Source organism: Varanus komodoensis, unplaced genomic scaffold (assembly GCF_004798865.1).
Source record: "Varanus komodoensis strain SLA01 unplaced genomic scaffold, ASM479886v1 scaffold2, whole genome shotgun sequence".
Classification (NCBI taxonomy): domain Eukaryota; kingdom Metazoa; phylum Chordata; class Lepidosauria; order Squamata; family Varanidae; genus Varanus; species Varanus komodoensis.
Genome location: NW_025335568.1, coordinates 27946895 through 27974479, shown reverse-complemented (window position 1 = coordinate 27974479; position 27585 = coordinate 27946895). Strand labels below are relative to the sequence as shown.

Here is a 27585-nt window from a genome sequence, read left to right as displayed (position 1 = left end):
CACTCTAACCAGGGTTTTTTTTTTTCTTTAGAATGGGCATGGTATTTTCCCACTCAGTTTTATGAAAAATCCAGATGATGTTTATGCCAAAGTGTTGCATTCATCATTTCTGAATTGTTCAGTCTTTTTTCACTTGTGACTGTTCTCTTTCTTGGGATCAAAGAACATTTGTGTCATCAGTCTTTTCAATGAAGACTGGCAAAGTACCATTGTAGACACATGATTACCATACTTTAATTTCATGACTGTTTTTCAAAAAACATATATGGCTACTAGTTGTTTAATTATTTGTGTCTTTAGTTCTGACCATGGCAATTCTGAATTTATTTTAGCAAATTTCTTCTTCTGATTTGTCATCTGTGACAGTTAAATTATCTTAACCATTAACAAAAAATGATGTGTGGCAATTGTAACATATAAGGATAAAGTAAAAGAGACCAGGCATGGGAAATAAATGTTGCTCAAAGCAGACTGTATTACCCTACTCATTTGCTGTTTTAAAACTGTCTAAAAGTTTAGATTACCTTTAGGGTGCAATCCAGTTTGAATGCCAGTAGCCCTACACACATGGAAGATTATAGACATCCTATGCAGGGTGGGAAAAGTGCAAAGGTGAAGGACAATTCTGTGCTACTAGCACCCTGCAAATTAGACAGGTGACAGAAGTGTGGTGATGCTGACAGGAAGAAAATTGATGCATTTGAAATATCTTGGACTAAGGGAAAAAAGAACCAGTGAGTCCTAGCTCAAATCAAGTCCTAGTAACAAACATAACAGAAGTGAAGCTGTTATACTTGAGGCACATAATGAGAAGGCAAGACTCACTGGGGAAGGCAGGACAATCGTACTAGGGGAAGCTGAAGGTAGAGGATAAAAGAGCTGAGAGGCTGCTGTGGACAGGACATTTTGGAAAGCTTCATTCATGGTGTGACTGTAAGTCAGAGATGACTTGACAGTACATAGCAAGAGTGGTGCTTCAAAAGGGGAGGGAAGGGACATGATTGCATTTGTGACCTTGGAGAAACAGCCAGTGAGGTTCTTGTAGCACCAGCTGGGAACCATATTTGAATTGCACCCGGTTACACAAGGCAGTGTCACAGAAGGCTCCCGGGGGTAGGAAATAGGAGACCTGGTGTGAGAAGGACTGAAATGGAATTGAGTCATTTGAAGGAAGACACAGTCAACAAGAGCACTCCATGCTGCAACATTTTGTTGCAAGTCCCATTTGTAATAGGTCAATAGGCCATGCAGTGTGGCTACAGAAAAACAAACAGTACACTTGAAAGACGGTTGGGCTCACCATTGGCTATTCTTCACATCCTTGTGTCCTGGGCCTCCAGTTTCCTGTGCAGCGGAACTCACCTTGTCTTCCCCTCCCTGCCCTAGTGATTTTTGTTTGCCTTTTCTTTCTTTCTTTGCCTCGAACCCTGAGCTGCTACTGGTGACACTAATGAGCCAGCAGCAGTTGCTCCACAGTGCCTGTTGGGTATCAGTGGATGGGCTGTCACTGGCTGTCTGGTGAGTTCAGGAAGAGGGCCAAGGGTTTTGGGGTTTTTTTGCTGGTCTTGCTGTGTAGCTTGCTAGCCAATCCCTGTAACCTGTTCTGTTCTGCTGGGTTTGAATGGCATGCTAGTCCATCATGGGTTGAACAAAGCCCTTGGGTGGTCAGGGTGTCCTGTGGCCCCCAGGCAAGCCACCATCTGAAAAATGGTCCCGTTTCAGACAACACAGCATTCCACTGTTGCTTGTTCCCTATGATGAGTTGCCATCATGTAGGAATCTGATCAACCAGTTTTATGAAGGATAATGCTAATATTAAAGGTACAATTTGAGACAATAAGGACATAAGGAGAGCCCCGGCAGTGATAGGCAGACTATAAATACTTGTACAAATAAATCTGTATAATAATGATTAAAATGTGAATTTACAGCTAATTTTATTTAAAAGATTTTTTATTATCATATGAAACTCTCAGAAGACTTACTCCATCAATAAAGAAACAGCTATCCTTACATATGTTCATCATAAATCTCCATTTATGCCTTATCCAGTAATCTGAAAGAAATGAATGCTCTGCCACTAAGTGTTTATAGGATCTTATTGCTGTTTAACTTTACATTTTGGAATGTTACCATTCCCTTTCCCCCAATTCAGGTATACCATTTTATTTTGTTGCTAGCTTTACATAGTTTCACCTTAGATGGCCAGTTTCTGTTTCCCAAGGTGGACTTTCCTGTCACGTGTTTGTCTGGTTAGCATACCTAAGCTTTCTTTACTTTAATCTCCTTCTCATTCTTTACATACTTCACTTGACTGAAATATTTCACAATCTCACTGTTGGTGCTGCCTATCTGCCTTTTTAACCCCCTCATTATGCTGACATGTAAATTAATGGTGACTGTGCTGTTTAACATCTGTGCTTCTTTATTTGGATTAGATGGGGATAAGTTACAAGTTCATTAGGATTCCTTTCTTACAAAGCCAACAAATCACTAGAGATGATGAGAAAACAGCCATAATCCAGTGCACTCTTGTCAGGGGATTACAGGCATTCTAACAGGGAGAAGTACAGAGGTGAAATTTGCCTCCATATTCCTTCTGCTCTGAAAAGTAACTGGATGGGAGATTTGGGCTGTTTAACTGCATTACTTTGGACAGGAAGGGAAGGAGGTTGAGGATACACCTTATCTTGGTAGGGATGTTGTGACAGTTCATTCTGGACCAGCTGTGAAGTAGGGTCAGCATGGATCCCCAGCTCAGAATTTTGACCTCTTTTCTAACCTTGGATCTGGAAATCTGCATGGTTCTATGGTCCTTTAGACATTGCCTGGGGGTCCTAGGATTGGTCTGTATGTTAATATGCAGATGTCTGGGATTCAGCTGTAGAAAACGGCATTGTTTCATTTGAATAGTAACAACAACAACAATCAGTAACAATGCATAAAGGTACTTTGTTTCTTTGTCCCTAGCCTATCACCAAATAATTAAAAAAGCTGAAAGCTGTATACTAACAGTATTTAACTTTCACTGGGATAAACAGAAAGCCACACCCAGTTTGTAAAGGACAAAAAGCTATGCACTAACACTGCATAGTACATGGTGTTCTTCACACTGGATATTTCCTTCCCCATAGTTTTTGTAAGTATTCTCACTGTACATGAAACATGACTCATGTATTTCCCTGTCCTGGGTAAATATACAGTATGTCTTAACATCCCATCAGACTCTTTTGTGTTCATGCAAGGAAACAGTGTAGAAAAAATCCAGTAGGAAATTGTTATCAGTTGTGGGGAGGAGGCAAGTAAGTCCACTCTTTTTTTTTGGGGTGAACTTACCCTCCCAGAGGAGAACTGACTGAGAACAGGGAAATTGCAGTATACATACCACATCAAACAGACTGTTATCTTTCCATGTTAATCAAAGACTACAAACTTGAGACATTCAGGGAATTCCCTTTTATGATCAACTGAAATACAAGTTCCATCACTTCTGCTACCTTACACACAGAAGCAGTTGGAAACATTCACAGTAAAGTTTCCAATACCCAAGTCTTAATCTACTGTTTCTGAATTCTCCCTCATGATGTATGTGATTGATTTCCTTTGCTTTAAAGGCATTTGGTAAATGCAGCACCCTGGGATATTCTGCACAGATTCAGCCGAGCATGGATGGGAAGAAGGCATCAGGAAGCCTGGCAGAGGTAAGTGAGCACATTTGCTGGAAGTGTGTGTTTGTAGCCATTGGATCTATTTATTTTGCTCCAGGACAAGTAGTATCATTGTATAGATCATCTGTAACTGGACTCTCAACAAGTGCTAATGTATTGCTATCTATAAATATACTCCAAAAAGCTGTTTGAGATGTTTTATTTTATTTTTTAAATACAGACAATGGAAGAAAAACGCTGTATAAAACCACCCCTAATGGTAATTGTTGCACATGACTTTACTTTTGTATACATTTGAAATTTATGACTGGGGAAACAATGCAGCTTATTTCACACATTACAGTTATAGCACCTATTCCACGTTTAGTGAAGTCAGATTAAACTGGCTCGAATCCAGATACTGGATTTCTTGTAGCATGGCAGTATTCTATTTTAAGTAAATAATAACGACAACAAAAAAGTAAAAGGAGTGTAATTCCTGTATAAGGATCAGTCAATCAATTGATCCAATCTTTATTGTGTGGTCACAGACCTGACAAAACTCATAAAAACATTTAAAAATGATTAAGAACAGCTAAATAAATTACATGAGCATGACTTAAAAACAGAAAAGTATTATAAAACAGAAGCAAGAATTACAAATGAAAAGACACAAAATTGCAAATGAGCTTTTTAGTTCTTTAGAACTGTAATTTAGAGTGGATGGCTTTTCTATCAGACTATTCTGTAATTATTCACATTTCTCACCACTATTATGCATTTGACTGAACAATTTTTACTCCCCTCAGATAAGTTCAGTTTTTTAAAAGTGTCATAGAATGGTATGTATGTATGGTATATGTGATGATGTGGTAGCATCATATATATATATATATATATATATATAGTATGAATTTTCTGTGAATATGTGCATTGGTATATATGTATGATTAATATTTACTGCCCTAAGCTTTTGGAACATGAAGACAATTTAAATGAAAAATAAATCAATATAATATATTACAGTTTCTGGAAAGTATTTTACCTAGTGATGATATTTAAAAAGAATAATAATATAAGTACAATAACTCACTGGTTTTAGTTCCATGTAACATATTAGCTGTATTAAGGCACACTGGCTGCATTTATGGGAATGGATCATAGCAGTCTCTGGCCTGCATGCTACCCCACCCCATCTGGTACAGCAGGGAGGAAGCATTTGGAACTGTTCACTTCCAATTAGATTAAGTGCAGCTTGTTGTCTGAATGTAGGCAAGCCTTGCCTTATCTTATCTATGGCTTTGTGTCATGTGTGTAGAGTGTATGCATTTTCCACTTGTATGAGAATGCATGGGCTACTGCTTCAATAGCTAGATAATTCACGGTTGCCAAATTCTTTCTTTCTTGCTTCTTTTCAAGAAATGAAAGGCTTGATTACAATCATTGTGTTAATATAAGGTACAGATTTTATGCCCCATTGGAAAGTTGGTACAGTATTTCTTACAAAACAGGGCTGTGCAAAGGATTATCATTTTTGAAAAATTATTCTTTTTCTACTTTACATTTGATGAGTACCTGATGCTTAAGTAGATAGTTCATTTTTCCCCATTTCAGACAGTTTTTGCATATTTAGTTGCAAACAGTAGGTTAGTAATTTCTCTTTCTTACATCATTTCTTTCAGCTTAAATTGATTTGTGCTTCACTGAATTAAAATTTCTTTTTGTTGCAGGCAAAGAAGATACCAACAGAAATGCTTGAACAACAGATTATATCATTGGAAAAGCAGAGGGAAGAGGTACTTTTAAGCATGTTTTGGATTCTCAAGCTGCTAGACAGTATAGCTGACTCGCCATTCCTGGCTAAAAAGTGATTGAATTCCTCCTGTGTAAGGCAAATGGTTTGCCTGTGTGGAAGGTATTTTAAATGGGAAACAACTGCTCAGCACATGCAAACATTATTTTGTTGTTGCTGCTACCCAACTCTGACCACACAAGCAAGCCAGTTAATTGATTGTAGCCACTGTGGATTCAGGGAAAGTGGCATGTAGCCCAGAGGTATGCTCCAGGATAGCTTGCAATGGCATTTAGAGTGTGGACTTGGAGACCCAACTGATCTGTGTTCTAGGAACCACCTGGCCATGAGGCTCACTGAGTGATTCTGGGCCAGTCATTCACTGAACCTATCTTACTACACTGATATTGCTAGGATAAAATGGAGTGTAGGAGGACTATGTGTTGCCTTAGTTTCCTCACAGGGGGAGAAAAGGGTGGGCTATAAATGTAATAACTGAAGGAACCAATGTCAGATCCCATGCAACCATGTGTAATGTGAGAGTGGAGTCCTTTCTGGAAATTTCTGTGGTATTGCAAAAGTTTTAGGAAGGTATCTATCTGATTGTAGTACTTCCAATAGCCAAATGTTTTAGGTTAGGTTTTCTTGGTCAGGGTAATGTCTTCTCTGTGCCATTGACAGGGGAGACCTGTGAGCCTTGGATGACATCAAAGGAGCCCTGGGCTGTGACAGATTTTTCCAGAAAGCACATTGTACCAGTTAATGCTATTGAGGTTGTGCCAGGGATTGCATATGTTAGCTCAAAATAATTTACATTAGCACTAATGTCAGCATGGATACTGCCCAAGCATTTTCTCACAGTTCAGAGCAGTTTCATCCACTGGATCTTCTCCATACTTGGTGGGAAATGCCACATATGAAGATGGAGAGTATTATGCATACAGCTAGAGTAGGTTTGGAATGGATTGTTTGGATTTTTTTTTTTTTTTACTTTTTGAATTGCTGCCAGAAAAGCACAGACCACTGCTGAATCATTTAGCCTCAGCTGGGATTTTAGGCATACACCTTAGATAAATAGCTGGGCTCTTTCTCCCTCAACCTCTTTTTTTCCCTTTCCAGCATATCAAGACAGGAGGTTTCTAACTACAGTCTTTTATTACATTAAAGCTGACTTTGTGATAAAGGAGGGCAAGGCAAATGTCCTTAGAAATAATAATTCATCGAGTTAATTAGCCTGCTAACTGTGGAATGAGCTCTGGCCATGCTAGTTGAGTCCAAACTAATTTCCTCTTCTCCCTTCCCCACCAAACAGAGTTAGCTGCATCCTCAAGGAAGTTTCTGTAGCATGTCCACCAGCTGGAGGAAATGCTGGGCATTAGTTAGCCTGCTTGATCTGACAGCAGACAACTGGACTGATCAACTTACACTCCTCCTCCATGAACCTCCCTGTACTACAGTGCCTTTCCCCAACCAGAGATGTTATGATTCTCACCAGCCACTTGGCTGATCTCAAAGCTTACTGGCCTTGGAAACCATTCTGACCTTGCCTCTTCCAGTTCAGATTCAGAGTTGGTGGCATCCACCTTAGAATGCTGTATTTTGGGAAAAGCCGGCCCAGTCCCTACAGCTTTTGTGCTAGAAGCTGCCTGACAGGAGCCATCCTGAAACTGCTGAGCTTATTTGTGAAGCCTGTCTTAGATTCCTTGTCTGTTTCTGTCTTGAATTGCATTAGTTTTTAACCCTGGTTGGATCTGCTTTAGATTTATGGGTTCAGTCTTTACACATCTTCTAAAGAAGCTTTAGAGGACACATTAGAGGTGGTTTGGGCTGAAGGCAAAAGTTTAAAGAGCTCCAAATTATCCAGACATCCAGTACCAGTATATTTTGGCTTAATACTTTATTGGCAAGTAATGAAGCCTTAGTTACTTACAGAAAACCACCCAATTATTGGTGGTTGGGAGACAAGAGTGAGGCTAGGGACAAGGCTTGGTCCTGCAGGGACCTTAGAGCTGGATTGGAACACAGGCGTTCAATTCAGCATCTCAGCTGTGGGCAATGCCAAAATCCAGATACCACATGCACTACTTGTTTTTCAGGTGCCATTCAAAATCTTTTTTTGGTTTTCTAATCAGAATAACCTCACGGATGAGGATTGAGTCTTGTGTTACTTGGTGACTTATGAATCTTACTGTTTCTGTTTTGGGGTTATAGTATCCTGACTCTTTGGGGCATGAGTTTATTCCATGCATATGCCAGGTTTTGTGTGTTCAGGGAGCTTTTCTAGACAAGCTTTTATTGTCCACTTTTTGTTCATCATTCACAGTTCTTTGTGTGTACCAGACAATGACATCATCCTCTAGTGCCTCTCCTGTCCTATTAAAGCATTTCTTCCAGAGTTTTTTGTTCAGGGAAAGTCTGGCACCTTTAAGAATTGTGAGATGAAAAGATGGCATACCTTTTCATTCTGTTATTCCACAGTGCCCACTAGAGGTTATGCAGCAGAAAATAAAGGCAAAGGAATTTATTTAAAGAAAAATAAAGCCCTGTATATACAGATCCAATCTTGATCATAGAAAGAATGTGGAAGCAGAAACTGTGGTAAAGTTGTCGGTTAAAACCCTAGTCTAGAAAATCTCAACAGGTTAGGCAGTTACTCTGAGAACATATTTGAATTTGAAGCAGACTTGTTCTCAGCCACCTTAGGAACTCGCACAGGGAGTTTTGGGTTTAGATTTGTCTGAGGAATTAATCCTGAATTATCTGCCATTCTCTCACTTTTGCCTTGTTCTAGTATTCCTGGGTTTTATGTTCTGCATTGTAAAGTATTCTTTCAGCTTTTCTGTATAGTAATACAAAACAGTCATAAATAGTATAACATAAATTCCTAAATGGCCTGGGACCTTCATACTTCAAATATTTTTGCAATATGTTTTGTGCATTTCAACAAATCGAAATGGCAGTATCTTCTATGGGTGATGCAAAGCCTCTTTTCTAGAAGAGAATTTGATGGCCGTGAACAAGCAATAGGCAATTCTAATAATAGGAATTATTTTAATATAATTTAAAATGTAAATGTTTGCTATTTTAAAATGATTCCTGTTCTGAGCATTAGGAAATAGTATAGCTGAAACCTCTAAAACAATATGGTAGCACAGTGATTAAAATATTTTATTAATAACCAAGAATATTAATTATTTCAGCTTTTGGCAGTGAACAATCAATGGGATCAACAGTTCAGGCGGATGAAAGAGCAGTATGAAAAAAAGGTAAAAACCCAAAAATGCACCTATGGCTAGTCCAATAGAGCACAACCATTTTATTTAACTATTTTGCTTCCTTTTAAGAGAAGGAAAACAGTATAGAACAGAAAAATATACACAAAAATTTAAAAAGAGAAGCATATAGTGCTAAATAAACAATTAAAAGCACACTCCATAGTCTGTTGAGGTGAGGATCACCATTGTCATGGGGAACAAGCAAATTCTGGCTCCCTGAAAGGGTATAGGGATGAATTGGCAGTGCCCACGGTTTTCCTTCTCCATCCCACTTTCTTACTTGCTGTGGTGGTGGCAATCTTCTATCAACAGTCATTTTCTTTTCCCCAGTTTACCTGGATGAAGTATATTTTTGTACAAAGATGTATGGAGTTGATTAAATCCATTCCCTATGCATTGTGCATATTGTCAGGCACCTTTCATTCCATCTCTGCTCACTGAAGAATTCTGTGAAAATGCATTTGCTTGAATCTGCATTTGTGCAAATTCACATTTCTGAAAAAGTCTGCATCCTCTCAAATGCATATTTGTTCACTGTAGCCTATAAAGAAAAACAGATTTACAGTCTGTGATTTTATTCTTTAAAAAATATTTTTACAATTAAATTTGCAAAAAATTATGGAAGGGTAAAAAAAATGTTCGTGTGTATGACTGCAAATTCATGTGACTGGAGAAAATGGTGATGGTCACAATGACAGGCATCATGTGGATCCAGAGGAACAAAAATGGCAGCAGGGCTACAGACAGAAGCAAGACTGGTCTTGCTGCTGCCATTTTAGGAGAGTGCCCAAAACAGACAAACAATAAAAAGGAAAAAAGGAAGGCCTTGCTAATGGTATGCAGCCCCCTCCATTTGTTATCCTGTCCAAATTTAAAGAAATGCACCTAATTTCATTATTTGGGAATGGTGATGCAAATTTGGTAGTGGGGAAGAAATTGTCTCCAATCTCTTGTTGAAGGTTGAAGTAATGTTGAAAACTACTGCATTTGAACACGTCAAACAGATCTTAATATAGCCAGTATTCAAAACATTCGGCATATATCTCAGGAATCCTCAGAACAACTCTATAAGATCTGTCAGTGTATTGTTAGGGTGGAGGTGGAGTGGAAAATGAGAAGCAGTGGCTTATTTAAGTCAGCCTGTGAGTTTCGTGACTTGAGATGAGATTTGAATAAGGGACTTTCCCTTACAGGGCACAATTAACTACTACACAATCACTTCATAGGTTTGTCATTCTCCACGAGGCAGCTCCTGCCACCTTGTTCTGTACTAAAATGTATTCAGTACATTTACTGGTGTTCCCTGCATTAGTCCATGAGCCACAATGCTAGCTAACTGCGGTGAACCGATGGTAGGTTCTTTTTTTAGAAAGGAAAAACTTATTACATTGTGTCACTTTGCAGGTCACTGAAGTGAAAGCAAAACTGGAATCGATGCAGAAGATTGTCAGGACACTCAACAGAGAAAAGCTCCAAATGCAACAAGAGTGCCAAAGGCTGGGAGCCCTGACTACAGACAGGCTAGCAGAGGAAATGGTAAGCAAAGTCCATTGTTTCACTGTGTCCGTGTGTGTGTTTGGAGGGCAGAACCAAATAGGTAGAACCTTTGTATGCATATGTCAGAACTTCCAAGTAAACAAACAAAAACTGTATTGTTAAACAAGGGGAAAAGTTAAACAAGAAAAAGTAGGCATATGTTTTATAAACAGAAAATGGACATGCCAGAATTCTGAAAGGTAGAGATGGAAAAATGAGGCAAAGATTATAACTTATTTGCTTGGAGATTAGTGGGGTGCACACACAGATGTTTGTAGGTTCAATTCCTGGTGTCTCTATTTAGCACATGATGGGAAGGACCACTGCCTCTGACCCTGGACATTTATCCCCATGCATAGTAAAGAATACTAGGGTGGTTGGACAAAGAGTGTGACCATCTACAAAGTTGTTTCTACTGTTCCAGTTTTCAGGACATAATTCTATGCATGCAGGAAGATGCTGGAAGTTGTAGACCTTTTTTCTGTTAAACATACATAGGATTGTACCTTGAAGAATCCATTATTTTCTCTCTGTTTTCTATTAGGCTTTTTCTTTCTTTGGAAGAGGGCAAAAGTAGCCTTAACTGTCTTGGCATCTGACACACTTCATATAAGGCAGATATGGGTGAAGCTTTTGATTCCATACTTTTATTATTAGTCTACAATAAGCTATCTCAGGAATCACATTCTAAGCCAATCAAAATTATCCCCTTTCAAGTTGGACAAGACTTAGGCCCATCATTGAGGCAGTAAACCTGGGCTATTTCAGTTTCCAGGTGGGTCTTACTTGGCTGAATCCTTCTTTCTGCTAAATTACCCTAACACAAATAGTTAGCAAGTTTGTGTAATTGTGTAAATCATCCAAATATCTTTGGCTGTGGGGTGGCATAGAAATGAGATGCTGCTGCTGCTGATGATGATGATAGCAGCAAGTCAAGGACAAGACTAGGCTGAAACTCTTGATAGCTAGTTTGCTATACTGGCAGGAATTCCATCCATCCATCCATCCATCCATCCATCCATCCATCCATCCATCTGAATGGAGGGACACTTGTTCATGTAGGCATTTGCCTTTCTTTCCATTCTGTGGGTCAATAGTCTGTAAGTAGGATACAGACATTTACACCTTCCTGCTTCCTGGAATGGGGAGGTTCCACATGTGGAATTTCCCTCATATCCCAGAAGATCTTTAGGTCTCCCTTTTATGCCATATATATTAATAGTTCTCTAAATTAGCAATGCTTATGAAGTCAGAAATGGTACCATCCACACAACAGAGGAAGGCTTGAGGGGAAACTCAAGATTTGCAGATGTATCCCCCAAAAGAAACAGAAACAGAAAAGGAAAAGGAAAAGAATCTGCAAGCACTTTAGATTAAAATTATTACAACCCATGGAGGATGGAACTTCCCCTTCAAAAAACCCAGTGATGACTGGACATGTTCAGTAGGCGCAGGGGAATGACTGTGCATGAATGGGTGGCATGGGGAATAGAAAACAGGGGAAGAGAGGATGGAAGGAACTATGTGAAATCCTTAATAGATGTACCCGATATTGCATGCCCTTTTTAATGCTATCTGTCTCAAAAGTCAGGGATATAGCAAGCTAAAAATAAAATCCAATAAAATGGTAGTCTGTGATTTCCCACAAGATGTCATTGTTTTGGCTGGGGATTGTGGGACCACTCTAGCACAGCAGCCGTGACCTCCATCTCCCCTTTGAAAGGCACCTCTTCCAACAATGAGGATTTCAGGGTGGTATTTATAGATGTGAGGGGCTGAGCTCTATATCTCCTCAGCTACCTTGTGCAGTTTTATGGCCTGGATGTGCCTCAGGAGAGCCCAAAATGTAGTCAATAGAATTTCATCAGACTTTAGAGTATCTGGGATGAACTATCCATCAGTTTTGCTGCCGTTTTCTCTTTGACAGGTCTGGCACACTTACTTGGGATAATAATAATAAAAAATACAGCACATCATATCAAGAAAAAATGCAACCATCTGCACTTTATCAATATACCTATGTGGTTTTTACATTCCAGAGAGACAAAAACACCCTAGAGGAAGAGAATAGACTTCTGAAAGAAAAGAACATTTTAGCAAACAGAAAGAAGATGCATTATGAATGTGAAATAACTCGGCTCAACAAGGTGTGTATTATCCTTTTAGGAGTATTTTTATGCTTTCCCTTACAAAATCTTACTCAGTGTTTGTATTCATCTGGCAATGGCTGCATTTGCCTGCCACACTAAGCCACATTTAGGATAAAATATGCAGTATGCATTGTTTGTGGAACAATGCAAGGTGCAGTCAACAGATTATTGGGTTCACCAAGGCTCTTTCCTTCTTCCTTCCCTTTTGACCCTCCAGCTAGTCTCTCAGGATCCTGTAAAACAGAACTTGTCATGTCTTCCCTTTCCTGTCCCTCTTCTGAGATAGCTGAAGACTCATGGAAATGCTGAAATAGTTGAAAAGTTTAGGACTTTAAAACCAAAGGATTACATTGCTAAGTGGGATATCTTGTCATTCCCACTTTGAGTGAACCTTCTGTTTTGGCGTTTCCCCTTGTACCAGCACTTTTCAACTGACGTCTAGAGAATCGGTCCTCAGCAACTCTGTGCACATTTAGCTGTGTGCAGTTTCACCTTGTCAATCTGTTACCTGCTGTGCTTCACCACTCCCTTGGTCAGCTGAACCCAACAAGGAAGTTGGCCAGGCAAAAGTTCTCATATTGAACAATTCTGTGATTCTGTGCAGTTGTGAAAGACACACCACCAGGAAAGAATAATGACAAGAATATTAATGACAATACAGTTATGGGTTCATAAAAAAAGCAGCAGCAGCAGCAACAAATAAAAGCTAGTGAACCAGTAATGCTTTATTTTAAAGTGTTACTTCGGCATTGATTGTTCTATTTGCCTGGCAGTCAAGCCAGTCCTTCCTGTTGCCTTGCCAGCCGTTCCATTTAAACAACTCAGTGCTCCCACAACTTATAGCCTGTTATGTTTCTGAAGATCCTTTTGCATTATAGGAGCCCAGGCATTTCTTTACGGAAAAGGATCTCTGGCAATCCTAGCTTTTCTATCAGCTCTTCAGAGAAATGCTCTTTTCAATCATTGTTTATGTGGCAGGATGCTATGTTCTATTGCCAATTTTCTAAGTATCTCAAGTGCATGTGCCTTCTAGTTTGCAATATATGTAGTAGAAAAGCACTGTTTCAGCTGCATTGTAACTATTAGTGCTGTCAGGTCCATTACATGGTTGTATCAATATTGATGCAGCACTTTGTGATTGTACAGAAGAAATTCTAAGGAAACAGCATATTCAGTAAGGGTCCCGGTCAGCAATCACTATGATTTTAGCAGCACTTTCGGCAACTGCCTTGATAGAGGAAGTCCTTGCAATTCTCTGTCCCTGCTGCATAGCTTTTATTTCAACTCGTGGCAGTTCTACAGAGAAAACATGTACATCAATGGCATGTCCCAGTGCAATTGATGGGACATTTCTCCCATGCCACAAAAGAAGCTTTGCAAGTTTATTGGAGAAACATATTCAGTCTTCTGTTGCCTTTGTTAAATCCCCTTACAGTGCACTCCTGTGCACATCTAACCAGAAAAAAGCCCTGGTGAGTTCAGTGGGACTTATTCCTAATGGCATTTGCTTAGTTCCTAATGTTTCATTTACAAATTTTCAACTTCACACTTTCTGTTTTACTATCTCCATATGTTATAATGTCTATCTTATGCTGAAGGTTGTGAGATAATTTTATATGGTGTCCCCCGCCTCTCATTTTCTCTTTCCCTACCCTGCTTTCCCCCTGTCACTTCTTCTCAGTCTCTCTCATATACAAGAGAAAGAGCATGGTGTATTTTCAACTTGAATGTGCAGGAGAGTATGGCCTTGATCCAAACCTTGACATTCAAATCGGCCAATACAGACTCTCAGAACACCACCAATCAACTGTTTGGAGAGGGGAAAGCAAGGATATATCCTCCTTCCCTTCTCCCAAGAATCTAATAGGCAGTATTTAGAGTTGGTGGGGGGAACCTTTGAGGCACAGGCCTAGGAAGCTTTGTCATCTGTTTAGTAAGGAATTCACTGCTAGGCATACACTATTCCTTTCATCCTGGGTAGGGTAGGGCTTGGCTGGGGTGTTGCGAGGAATATTTCTGGGCTGTCTGCCTCCTCTGTCCCATTTATGAGCTTTGGTCACTTCCAGAGCATTCCTTGGCTATTTTTTCCCTCAGCTCCCCCCCTATTCCTCATCAGCAGACCTCACCTAAAGAATGAAGGGGACCCAATCTTCATCCCTATTTTGGTGTATTGCCAAATATGAGCCTTCCCATCCAGCAACCCACAATGGAGATGGAAATGTCTGCCTTTAGCTGATCTTCAGGACTCCAGTGAGGGGCCCTGAGAAACAGTATCTTCTCCCCAGCTGATCTGTAAGGCTCTGCTCAGGAGGGTGGGACAAGTAATAATGTGTTTGTGTGTCTGTGGGAATGGGGTGGCCGTTCCCACTTTGGCCTCTGGCCATGTTCACTGGTGGCATGACTCCGCCACCTCAAGAGGTTTACCAGGGAGCAAGCCAGCCCCAGCTGGTTCTTGGCACAGAGCAGGAGTAATTGTGCAAGCAGCAGCTGTTTCTGTATGCAAATCATCATCCAGCTGGGTCCAAGTTGGATACTGCAGATGTGATGTGTGCTTCTTAAATGTTGCAAAAGAAGAATAAAAAGCTGACACTGGAGACCCATAAACATATTTCCATGAAGAGAGGCTGCATAAAGCTGTGTGTGCATGTGTGTTTTAAATGATGTCCCTTGGTAAACCACAAACACTTCCTGAGGAAACACATTTCTTTGAAAAATTGCTCTACCTAGCTTTATGCTAGGAGACAAGGCACACAGCTTTAAGCAGGAAAAATATGTCACTGCTAGTGAAATAAAACATGAATTTGGTTTAGTTGAATGTAGAAACTAAGAAAGTAAACTTTAAAAATGCATTATGTAAATACAGGACATTCACAAAGTGTTATTCTAATTTATATCCTTGAGATTTTTAATTTATTAGTATATTTATATCTCACTTTCCCCCCTTAATGGTGACTAACATAATCCTTGTCCTCTCAATCTTATCCTCACAAGGTTGTTATTAAGGTTAAGCTGAGATTCAGTTACTGGCCCAAAGTCAGCCAATGTGGTTTGTGTCCAAGTGGGGACTAGAACCCAGTTTTCATCTAACTATGTTAAATCCAAACATAGATACATTGAGTTTAGTCTAAGCTATGGTCTACTAAAAGAAGTCAAATTCAAATGGTGGATTATGTATCTGTATTGTCTCAATGCACCATTGTTAAGATTAACCACAATTTAACGAATGGACATAATATTAAACTGTGGTTAAGTTAAAACAGAAGTGAAAACCTCCGAACGCCTCACTGTGGTTGCACTGGAGAGTTTGTACACAAGCTCAAGGTTTTTGCATGCAGTGTTGAAACATGCACCTCCGTATGGACATGTAGTTGGTAGGGTAAGTCAACTATTTTATTAATACTCTCATTCCATATGTGTCCACTCAAAGCTATTTCCCAGTGGATTATACTCTTAAGTATGCATAGCAGCCTTCCCAGCACTGAGGTCTGGATGCATCTAAGCCTCTGAGTTTGTAGGCTTGCATATGTAGACTGTAAGGAGCCTTAGAATGAACCCCAGGAATACTGATTAGCTTATCTAGTATCTTAATGATAACTTATTTCTTAACATGCACAAATGATGTGCAAGCAACATGTATGTAAGCGCTATCATGATTTTTCTTATGGTTTCTATTAAGAATAGCACTGTGTTTGTTAGCTACAATAAATGAATAAAATGGTATATATAGGCACTGAGCTATGCTGATTTTTCTTGGTTTAGCGTAGAATTCTTTATAGCATATGAGTGTAGTTTATTTATTATAGTGCATTACAAAAACAAAGTTCTTAAAGATAAAAGGATAAAGTTATATACTTACACTTAGGAATATAAAACATACACACACGTATGTAATCAGTGTTATGCATTTAAAAAAATTGTAATGTTTTAGTTTCCTTTTGACTGTAGTTTGACGAGTAACTTTAATGAACTCCCAGTTCAAGTATTCTGACAAAACAAGTCTTATATGGACTTCTGCAGGGCCTGAAGAATATGTATTTCTATAAAATCAGTTTAGAGTCTTCTGTGACTTCTGTGTCACATTCTTTCCCCCATTTCCTGCTGTTATGAAAATGTAACAACTTGCTTTTAGCAAGTGAAATCTAAACTTGCTTCAGCTTTGCAACTTTGGAATTTTTGAAACCATTTTATATTGGATTATTTATGGATGGAAGAACTCATGGCAACTGTGGCAAACAATAGGATCTTGATGTTTATACATTTGTTTCTGTTTTGATATGCCTGGCTTTAGGAATATAAAACATAACTATGTTTGGATATTCCAGGTTTCTGTTGGGGGCATCTAAGAGTGCAGTATTCCCAATGCTGGATGAGGAATACTGGGAGTTGTAGGACTTCTCTTTCTGTCTAAACATACATGGGATTGCGCCCTAAATGATATTTATGAGTGTAAACTCAGCAAACAGTAACATTGAACAGCACTTACCATCTTTCTGCATATCTACACTGTAAATGTGGATTTACACACACACACACACACAGAGAGAGAGAGAGAGAGAGAGAGAGAGAGAGAAATCATCTTGGGTCATCTTGGCAGTTCAACACTTTATGCAAAAAGTATGTATTCCCTTTGCTCTGAGTTAGTTTAGTTGCACACAGTAGACATTTATGTAATTACAACATAAAGAATCTTGACATTATAGGACATCAGATTTGGTGAGTAGTTAGGTTTAGGATTCATTTCACAGTTATCACCCCCACATAGTTAGACTGCATAAAAGCTGGAAATGCAATACTAAAAAAAGAATATTTTAAAGAATAGTGAGGCTATGCTTGTCTGCCTTTTTAAAAAAGTCTCCCTTTAAACTGAGAAGCTAAACACAATTATGAGGGAGTAAACTCCACTGAACACAGCAGAACTTACATCTGAGTAAACATGAATGAGATCACACTGTAAGTTAACTCGTGTTTCCATCTACCTTGACATTGTTCTGTGTAGTTGTACAGAGCCCAGTGGTGGATTGATTTATCAACTGGGATATTAATCTGATACCATCATAAAAATGGAATAGAACAGAAGTTATTTGATTTCTTCCTAAAATCATACACAAGGTTCCTAAAACCATTCACAAATAGTAGCAGCTCTTCTGGCCTCTTCTTAACAAATATGGTAATAAGACAGTTGGGAGAGCTCAGATTTAGAACATAAGTTTTGCATGCTGAAAGTCCCAGGTTTGAACCCCAGCACTTCTTGGTAGTGCAGGAAAAATTCCTGTTAAAATCCAGGAGAGGCCCTGCCAGTCAGACAGTATTGTACTGAGTAGATCAATGGTTCAACTCACTAAGGCAGCTTCTTTTGTTACATATTCCTGTGCCAATCAACAGTGAGATCCCTCTGCTGGAAGGATCCCAATCCATTCTTGCTTGTGAAGGGCAAAGCACTACTTTACACAATATCTTACTCGTCGCTGTAACACCATGCTTTCTTTCAAGGTTCTTCATACCCCAGGTAGGGGGAAACAGTACCTTTTATAAGGGAAATGCCCAAACTTTTTCTAATATTACAGTAATACTGATGCTGATACTTTCAGGGGATTATTTTGATGTGGTGCATGCAAAGCATACTTATTTCTTTTTCTTTTTTGGCTATAGGCTCTTATGGATGCCTTGCAAAATCAAAGTTTATCCTCACAGGAGCCTCATGTGGATGTGCTGGACAGGAATTACAGCAAAGAGGAGATGAGGACTCAGTTGGAAGTTCTTAGACAACAGGTATGAATGGATTGAATAGAAGTCTGCATATTCACTTAGTAATTAAATTGACCCTAAAGATAAAATTTAAGATTTAACAAGCTTTTAATAGGAACATGTTATTACAGGTTCTTTTATGTATGTGGTCAAAGTCTATCATGAGCACAGAAGCACAGTAAATGAAATTTGACAATTTCAGTAGAAAATCTCATTTTCAGGTGTGCTAATACTGTTTCTAGTAAAATGTAAGCACAAACTCATACATTTAATTCTTATATATTTTTTCCAACTAGTCAACCTAAAATTGCCATTTGTTTTCATACTACTATTACTTTAGTCCTCTTACTCAGTGCACCTATGAGATACCACTGTTAGGAATTAGTTATCTAGAAGCTGTATGTCATTTTTGTGGGATGGTTCCTCATGATTCTTGTTCTAAGAATATGGGTTTTACACTGTTCAGTATCCTAAGTGCACACATAAATTAATATAACCCCAAACTGTCTCCAAGAAGCTCTATTATCTGCGGAATGGAAGATTGATTTAATCTTTGTTGCAGTTCTAAACCTCAGGAAAAGATGTATTTTCCCCCTTGGGTTTATTTTTTTGTAAGAACCCATGCGTTTAAAATTATGTTACTTTCCAGTTAACCTTAAATTTAAACCCTGTCACTCTGTGCACTGTTAAGAATCAGTTGTTGAAATACAAATGTGTATGAGAGGAAGACCCATGGACTAAAATACTTGTTTCTGTCACGTTTGAAAGGCTGAGCCAGATTTTACTCAGTTGTAATGCATGCCACATGCGGAAGGGGAAAACCTTGAATTTGATTGTGAAGTAATGGATTGTACACACAATAAAACAGAATTTATCATTCCTTCTCCCTTTCCTGAATTCTTCTGAGGGCACTTAAATCTATGGATTTTTTTAAAAAACGTGTCTCCAATTTTATGCATCCATAGAGACATAGTGGAATTCACACTGTGTATTGGAGAACAGAAATGTCCAGTTCCTTCTTAAGGTATACTTATACAGTGATTTCTCTGATTATCTAGACCATCTTTGTAATAATGCCAAAGAGTGTGAGGGTGAAATAGTAAGGGGAATTAGAAACAGGGCAGTGGACAATCTTTTTGTTCATTTTCCTCTCCAGTGACCTTCGCCTGTTTGTGTAAAGTGGGCAGGGAATTAAATCCATACATAGAAGTGGTCATGATCATTCTCCAAAAGTTAAGGTAAATGAAAAGCTAGCCACAAATATGAATGGCTTAATTCTTCCTCAAATACATATGAACGTTCAGGTCTAAACCTCATTTAAAAATACTCAGGGTGGAAAAATAGCTCCTGTTGAAGGGTATTCCTGAATGTCTTTCCATTATTTTTCATTTTCATTTCAATTTTTATTTCTAACCTGCCCCATAGTCCATTAGAGTTCTCTGGGTGGTATACAAATGCATGATAAAACAGTATATTAAAAATCCAAATTACACAATACAAAGAATCAGAAAGAAAAAACATCTATGCAAATATATAGCAATATATCAAATAATAATATCAAAACAGAAAACAATATCAAATATTTAATGTCAACAATATCAAAGTAAACAATGTCAAAAATTATAATACAACAATATGTCAAAGAATAATATCAAAAATTAAACAATATCAACAATATCAAAGTAAAATGATACAATTAAAAAACAATAAAATAACAATAAGAAACGCACAATAAACCCTGTGGAGGGGGACCAATGCCCAAATTATCCCCAAACCAACACCAAAATTGGCCCATGCCCAAGACCACTGCTGCAGTCCCCAGAAATATTATCTCAGCACACGACATTCTCACCTCCAAGCTGGCCCAAGATGGAATGTGTTATCTGTGCCACAATATTTCTTTTACATTCTAGGGGTCCTACTGAAAAAAATAACTTCTAATCAAATGTGTTAGAATACCCCTTTAAAGTTGCCATCAGCAATGCCTACTGACTTTTGTATTTTCCATGGGTGCAGAAATATAGAATTTTCTGGAAATATAGAAGTAAACTGTGCAATGTGGAGGTGCAGTTTTAATTTTGCTCCCAGAACTAATGTGAGGAAGCAGTGCCTCAACAGAACAGAACTTTGGCTATATTGGAGCATAATATTTGTTAGTTCTGAGATTTTGAAAATGGCAACTGGAATTCCTGAGAATGTCCGGAATGGCTGCATGACTCATAGGGATAATAACTTGGTGGTGGCTGCAGATGCTAGTACTTTATCACTTAAGTTAATAGCATCTCGTGAGTCATTGCTTATGTTGACTTATAACTCAAGCCTTTCACATGGTCTGCAATTAGCTTAGGAGAAAATGTGTCATCTAAAAGACTGACTCTTTCCAATAATGCTGGAAGCTACAAAGGAAATTTGTCTCTTCCAAAGACAGTTTGCCTTTCCCATGATTGTTCAGAATGTAAAGGTGGTGGTGTGTAGTACATTTTGAAGTGCATTCACTCGTCATGAAAGCCTCCATAGTTATGACCTCAAGGCAGATCCAAAAATGGATGCAGTTGTGTTCACCCATATCAAGGAGTTAGATCTAGAAAATTTTATCTCTACCAAGAGCGGTTCCTTTGTAAAATCCTTTCCTCATTCATGTGCCTTATTTCCCATATCCATTGTTTTGGAAAGGGAGATTCAGTGGGAAAGGGCAGAGTACCTGAATAAATTGAGAAAGCATGAACAAGTACTACGCTAATTGCTTATCAATGGGTTATATGCTATTCAATGGTGACAAATTTTGTAATTTTGCCTGAAATAACCAAAACGGTTTTCACTGGCAAATAATCTTGTTCTTTCTCAATATTAACTAATTAGTTATCTTCCCATTTTGTTCATGAATCTAGCCAAAGCTGCAATCCTATGAATACCTGCCTGACTTAAATTCAGTAAACATGCAGAAGTGTACACTTAAATAGGTCATGAACAGGAAAAAATGTTATCTGAAGGCAGAAACCTCTTTGATTATTCTGGGATTAATGATTATTTCAAGCCCCAATAGGTGAGAAGACAACCATGTTAAATACTTGATCTAAATATTAAAGATGATTTTTTTTGCATGTCTGTTCCACCATAGGAGGTTGGAGAAGGTCATGGGGTAAAAACTGTGAAGCAATCCTCCTATATTGTTGTGAAATTTCCTATGAGACATTTTTTCATATAAACCCACCCTCAAAATAGGTGACTTTGTATGTCTTATTGATTTAATTAATGATTGGAAATGCATCTTCTCTAAAGTATAAGGATTAAATAATTTAATCATAGGTTCAAATATATGAAGAAGACTTTAAAAAGGAAAGATCAGATAGAGAAAGACTTAATGCTGAGAAAGAAGCGCTGCAGAGAATTAATGAGAAATTACAGTCCCAGTTGGACATACTACATTCTCAGGTATGTGTCCAAGTAAAGGTACTAATATTGCCAAAACACGTGCATTTTATTCTTATTCTTATTTTCTCACTTTCCATGCAACTCAAGACTTTCTGGCTTCCGTTAATTGACACAGGGTTGCTTATGAGGTCACCACCTGGGATGAAATCATGCTGAAGTAATGTTGTTGGTGGAATGAAGAATAATTTGACTTTTTCCCACAAATGAAACAAATATAATAACTTGTGACTATCACAGTGGATCTTCAAATATTTCTAAAGAGAATTAAAACTGGATTCCATGTTATTACAAATGAATGAGGCAAAGTAACATTTTTATTAGAAAATAAACATTTCTTATTTTAGCATCTTAACTCTGCAACCCTAAATATGCTTCACTGGAAGTAGCCCCATTGCATACAGTGGGACTTTTGAATAAACATGAAAGGAATTGTGTTGTTAACCAAGTGGATTTACTACACTTTCCTATGTATGTTTATTTAGAAATAAGCTCCACTGTATTGCGTGGGCCTTACTCCTAGGTAAGTAGGTATAGGCTTGCAGTCCCAAGTGGTGTAAGCAACAATCAGCCAGTGGCAGACCTGAATTTGGGAGCTTAAATGAAAACTTTGACCATAGTTTCATTAATAGACTTACAACTTTAAGGATAGGCCTTCTGTAGCCAACCACCTTTTTAGTTCATCCAGAGCAATCTTGCCCAGCGTGATGCTTTTCAGATGTGTTGGACTGCATGAACTATCCTGGCTGGGAATTATGGGGGTTGCAGTCCAATGCATCAGGAAGATACCAGGTTAGAGAAAACTGATCTAGGGACTTCAGTCTGTAAACTGAAATGTGAGAATAACATATGCCTAGTCATGAGTGCAGGGGAAGTTGTTCTGCTGTGATGTTCCAAACAGTTCTTCTCATCAATGTTGTTGAATCTGGAGTACAAGCACTTGCATCAGATGTAACCAACTCATCCAACTGAGTTACCACTAGAGGGCATAAAGGTCCTGATTTCAGTAATAGTACAATTCTTCCCTCTCTGCTTTCCAGTAACTTGCTGATATGCATACATCCTTTCAGAGTGGCATGTTGTGGTCCTTTAAAAGGACCATTGCAGTGAATGGTCTCTGCCATGTGGAGTTGCAAGACATTTTGACATGCATAAAGAAATCCACATGTGATGTGGATGCCAGTAGCACCCTGCCTTAAATTACCCTTAAAGGTGACTTAAAAACTATTTTAATAAAATAAATGTACAACTAAAATGTACATGCAGTAAATGAAGCCTTACAAGAACAAAACATGTCCATCTTTTGAATAGGCATAAAAGTTATCTCTGTGTTGTCATTCTAGAAATGGAAGCATACAGAAGACATTACTCTTCCCTCATATTTGCATGTGTTTGTGAATCGCTGCAAAGCATGAGTTCTGGAGGCTGCTTCATTAGGCTGACTTTCTCCCCCCTCACTTGACACTTATAGGTTAAAGACTGCCAGGAAAAAAAGGAACTGCTTGAGACACAAGTAAAGCAACAGGTATGCGTTTTACTTTACTATTTTTTTGTTCTTGCTCAAGTTAAAACTAATTCAGATTTTACTCTCTAGTCATTACAACCCAGTTTAATTCATTCTGCTTTTTTACTTATATCTTTAATCCTGTAAGGAACCCAAGGAGGCTTACATAACCCACCTGGTCCTCTCCATTTTGTCCTCACAACTCTGTGAGATAGGTTAGGTTGATAGTTAATGGCTAGTGCAAAGTTACCCAGCAAGCTTCCTGGCCCAGTGGAGACAAGAATCCCTGAAGCCCCAGTCTGCTGTAATCATTGTAATCGCTATGCCACACAGACTCTCCGCTGTCAATCAAGCATATTGGCTACATATTTCCAAGCTTGGTTACGATATTCTATGCTGTTCCACATGTTCTCATTTACACAATAAAAATACACTTATTTATTTATTTAAACCATTTCTGTACCATGCCTATAGCCAGTTGACTCTCTGGATAGTTTACAAACATTGGAAATATAACAAAATCCAAGATCACAATAAGATTAAATCAAGAACAATTTCACAAGCATAATCAATAAAAACAATAACAGTAAATAACAGGATATAAAACCAATAATTGTGTGTGTGTGTGTGTGTGTGTGTGTGTGTAAAATTAAATAATTAATTCACCAGGCCACAGTAAAACAAGGTATAATAGAAAATTTCAAGAATTAAAAAAACTGAGAAAAGAGAAAGGTTTGGAGCATTGGCACCAGGCGTATCTCTCTGGGAAGTTGGTTCCACAGTATGAAACTGCACATAGAGAAAATGATAAAATCAAACAGAGGTCTTAAATTTGTAAAAGCCCAAACTACAGAGTGCATGAAAGCCCCAGAAGGCCTCCAAAATAAGAATGAGAAAATAAAAAGTCTTCAGCTGGCATGGAAAAGGATGCAGTGTAATGAAATGGTGGCTACCTGCCACTAACTGGCCAACTGCCACAAGCACTACCATGCCAGTGAGAAGTTCTTTCTCCAGTGGACTGCCCCCCGCCCCCAAATCTGTCATTTTCAATTCTGTAAATGGAGAGTTGCAGGCCAGTGAGGAGATGGCATCAAGAGCTGCAACTGTGCCAGCAACAGGACTGGGTCTTGGTGCAATTGCACCAGGAAGAGAAGGAAGCAAGGAAGAAAGAGAAAATGGCTGCTATGTGACCAATGCCTGGTCAGGCTAACAAATTCAGAGTTAAGGCTAAGTTAGGTTTTCAGTTGCCAAAGGAGAGGGTTCAGTGCTTCAGAGTGGCCCATTTCATATGAAACAGGGATTTGGGGTTGTTTATATCTAATTTTGTTTTTATTCCAATTTTTTTGTGTAGGCTCAAGCACTTACAGAGAAACAGGGCTTCCATCATCGCTTACTTGTTCCTCCCTGTCTTAACTGCGGGAAGTGCAGAGCACATCACCCTTACACAGAACCTGGATTAGCAGTGGCCTCATGTGACATTAGCAAACAGTCACAGCATCAGCCCCTGGTAAGATAAAATTCCTCTCAGCTTTCACTTTGCAATGCAGAAACACTCAGAAAACATCGTTTTGCACGCAAAAATGTCAAATTCTGTAAGTGTGCTATGAGTCGATGTAAAGTAATAATGTGGAACTGGTGAAATAGGAACAAATTTCAGACCTTATTTCCTAAGACCACATTTTGCACATTTGTGCAAAATGATAAGAGCAACTCTTAGGATTAGGTGGATTCAAGCCCCCAAGATCATGGGCACAGCTTCACTCTCGGGGTGGGAATCTAAAGGGAGATTATTCTGCTCCTCATACTTTGAAGCTGCTGTAGACAGCTCTATGGTGGCTTTGGAAGATTAGGGGGTAGGTTGGTGAGCAGGATGGTGGATAGGGAGGGACAGGAAGAGGAAAAGCCTAGATTCCCTCAATCAAAGAGCTGATCCATTACCATCCTTACAAATCTCAGTGAAGCTGGTTACCTTCCTTCTCCCCTAATTTGCTTGGCTCTTGCCCTCCTGGCTTTTGGTAGACAGAGACATCTGTCTATTGTGCATCCATTCCTTGGGATTGTGCTTTTAGTGGATTTTATAATCACTCATTGGTGGAAGTGCATTGTTCAATTTTTTAAAAATAAAAAATAGTTTGTGGTAAATAATTATTTCCACCAAATAATACATTTTAACTCCCCGCTTCCCCATTGCCTATCCCGATGGAAGTACTACCATTCCCATGAGATGTAGACAGCTGCTTTTGGCCATCTAGCTGTGGTGGTTCAAAGGAAGGAGGCTGTAGATGGCACAGAATATGTCATACCTTGGTGTTTGCAGTATCTTTCTCTCTCCCCCAGAATGCCTCCCGTACCTTGTCTCTGATGTTGAGTCTTTAACCTCAGAGAAGCATCATCATGACCAATTGTAAGGGGGTGAGGGGAGCAGAGCACAGATATATACCTCTGTCAAAACACTGTTTGCTGTTTCAGTAGCCTGCTTTAAAGGAGACCCAGGGTCTTGATATCTAGCTTCTGCTTCAAAGGGGAGGAAATGCACTTTTACACTTTCCAGAGCCACTAGAATATCGGAAGAAGTGCAAAATGTGCAACATCCTGAATGCAGGCAAGGCAAAGAAGAAAAAGATTACCCTAATGCAGAGGAAGTGGAAAGCTCATCACTCCCTGTCATGAGCAAAAATACCTTGTAATTTTGGTATTTTAAAGAGCTGGCATAGGAAAGCTATTTAGAGTCTCTTTGAGGCAATGTTCAGGGTGCTCCTTGAGAGCAGATACCCTTCAGGACATTAGCCCAGCTGAGGCTTCACATTTCCATTCTCACAGAAATGAGCACTGCTGCACTCACACTGGTGCAGATAAAAGAACCATGAAACAAAACATGAAAAAGGTATGCACACTGTGGATACCATGAGTTCATAATGCAGTTTGCCAACCTTTGACAGACCCTTCAGTCCTTTGGGCACTTTGAGCACACAGTTACTGGCTGTCAATTCAGAGAGCATGATCTCTGGGAAAAAAGGGACCCCCCCCAACCCCCCCACAAAAACAAAAACAGCCCCCCTATGCCTGTGATAAATGAAAAGGGCTTGTGAGGGAGAGGGTCAGATATGTTTGTCCTGCCACAGGATCCTGTGTATACTTGCAAGAGGAAAAGGAGAGAGAGAAACAACCCATGGAGAATCAGGTTGTCTGTTGGGTTGATTAGGGCTTGTACACACACACACACACACACCCCCCCCCTTATAGTAGCTTATTGTCAGGGTGGCTTGTCATGATGTGATCTCCTTCAGTGTGCTCTCCTCCATAAGCTAGTGCCTTCCAGATGTGGGACTGCAGTTCCCATAAGACTGCCAGGTTGGGTAAGGATAACCTATAGGAATGCTCACTGATTGCAATGTGATCTTATCACATCTCAAATTTCCCTGTCTTTGGTTCCGTGCAATTGGCTCTCAGTAGTGGAAGTAGAGAAAGTTCCAGTGTGGCAACATCATGTTCTTGCACTTTCTCCTTATGGAGAAGACGTTGATGTGGGATGCTATTTTCACATTCAGTGAATGTAGTTCCCTGCACAACCCCCCCCCCCCATTTTTAATGAAAGGTAAAGAGCAAAACAGTTATTCTTCAGTATAAGAGGAAAAGAACCACAGATAAGTACCTTTTTATTTAAGCATCTCTCCCCTTCTTTTTCCATTTTCTCATGTGAGCTTAGAAAAAAGAGTTCCTCACTAAAGTTTAAAACTGAGTCCCAATTAATTTTGGCCTCTCTCCTAGAGCTTTCACCATCTGGGTTACTAGCTGTGCAAGAATGCATCCTGGGGGTTTATAAATTTTGTCTTCTTTCAGAAGGTGCTGGAAGGGTGGAGTTCTTTGCTGATTGGTTGTTTTGAATTCTGTCCCAGAGTTCTTTGTGATTGTTTTCTTATACAAGCATAGCTGCTCCAACATTTATTTCTTTATAATTCCCCAAGCAATTTGTCATCAAATGTGAAAGGTGTTAGAATAGAGTAAGTGTGTAGGCATAGAGTATGGAATACAGAACAATTACTTCATTATATCTCGATTCTTTCCTTCTTTTGTTTTTCTAAATCACATTTACTGTTTACTTTTCAATCATCCAAGAAAATTTCTGTTTAGTCTGATTGTGAATCATGTCTCATTATCCTCTGGAATACTTTCAAGATTACAGTTATGAAAATAACAATACTGTCTTGTAGTAGGTTTTTAGCACATTACAGTTTGGATCTCTGTGAACATTCAGGAATTTGCAATTGAATATGGCATAATATTTTATTAGGGACTTATTTTCACACTTAATCAGATACCTATCCCTCCATACCCCAATTTTGATATGTGGACATTTAAAATGAAAACATCTGAAATATACCTATAAACTGTGTCAGACTATTGGTCTATCTAGCCCTGCACTATATGCTAACTGGAAGTGTTTATCTAAGATCTAAGACAAAAGTCTTTCCCAGCCCAGTTACATGATACCCTGTTAAAATCTTGG

At 38.9% G+C, this 27585-nt stretch overlaps 1 protein-coding gene across 5 annotated transcripts in view; it reads left to right on the top strand.

Annotated features, from left to right (window-relative positions):
• Positions 1-27585, top strand: part of NDNF (neuron derived neurotrophic factor) — a 133331-nt gene that overhangs the window by 17904 nt on the left and 87842 nt on the right. For 4 of the 5 annotated variants that reach the window (XR_006414598.1, XM_044428936.1, XM_044428937.1 and 1 more), the window contains exons 4-12: positions 3615-3701; positions 5378-5443; positions 8640-8705; positions 10119-10250; positions 12290-12397; positions 18050-18169; positions 21452-21577; positions 23046-23099; positions 24430-24585. Coding sequence is in view for 3 of the 5 variants with exons in the window: in XM_044428936.1 (XP_044284871.1) it covers positions 3615-3701; positions 5378-5443; positions 8640-8705; positions 10119-10250; positions 12290-12397; positions 18050-18169; positions 21452-21577; positions 23046-23099; positions 24430-24585 (915 nt within the window). In the remaining 2 variants the exon portion in view is untranslated. Of the gene's footprint in view, positions 1-3614; positions 3702-5377; positions 5444-8639; positions 8706-10118; positions 10251-12289; positions 12398-18049; positions 18170-21451; positions 21578-23045; positions 23100-24429; positions 24586-27585 lie in introns of those variants that run through there. The other variant, XM_044428934.1, reaches the window with a different exon arrangement.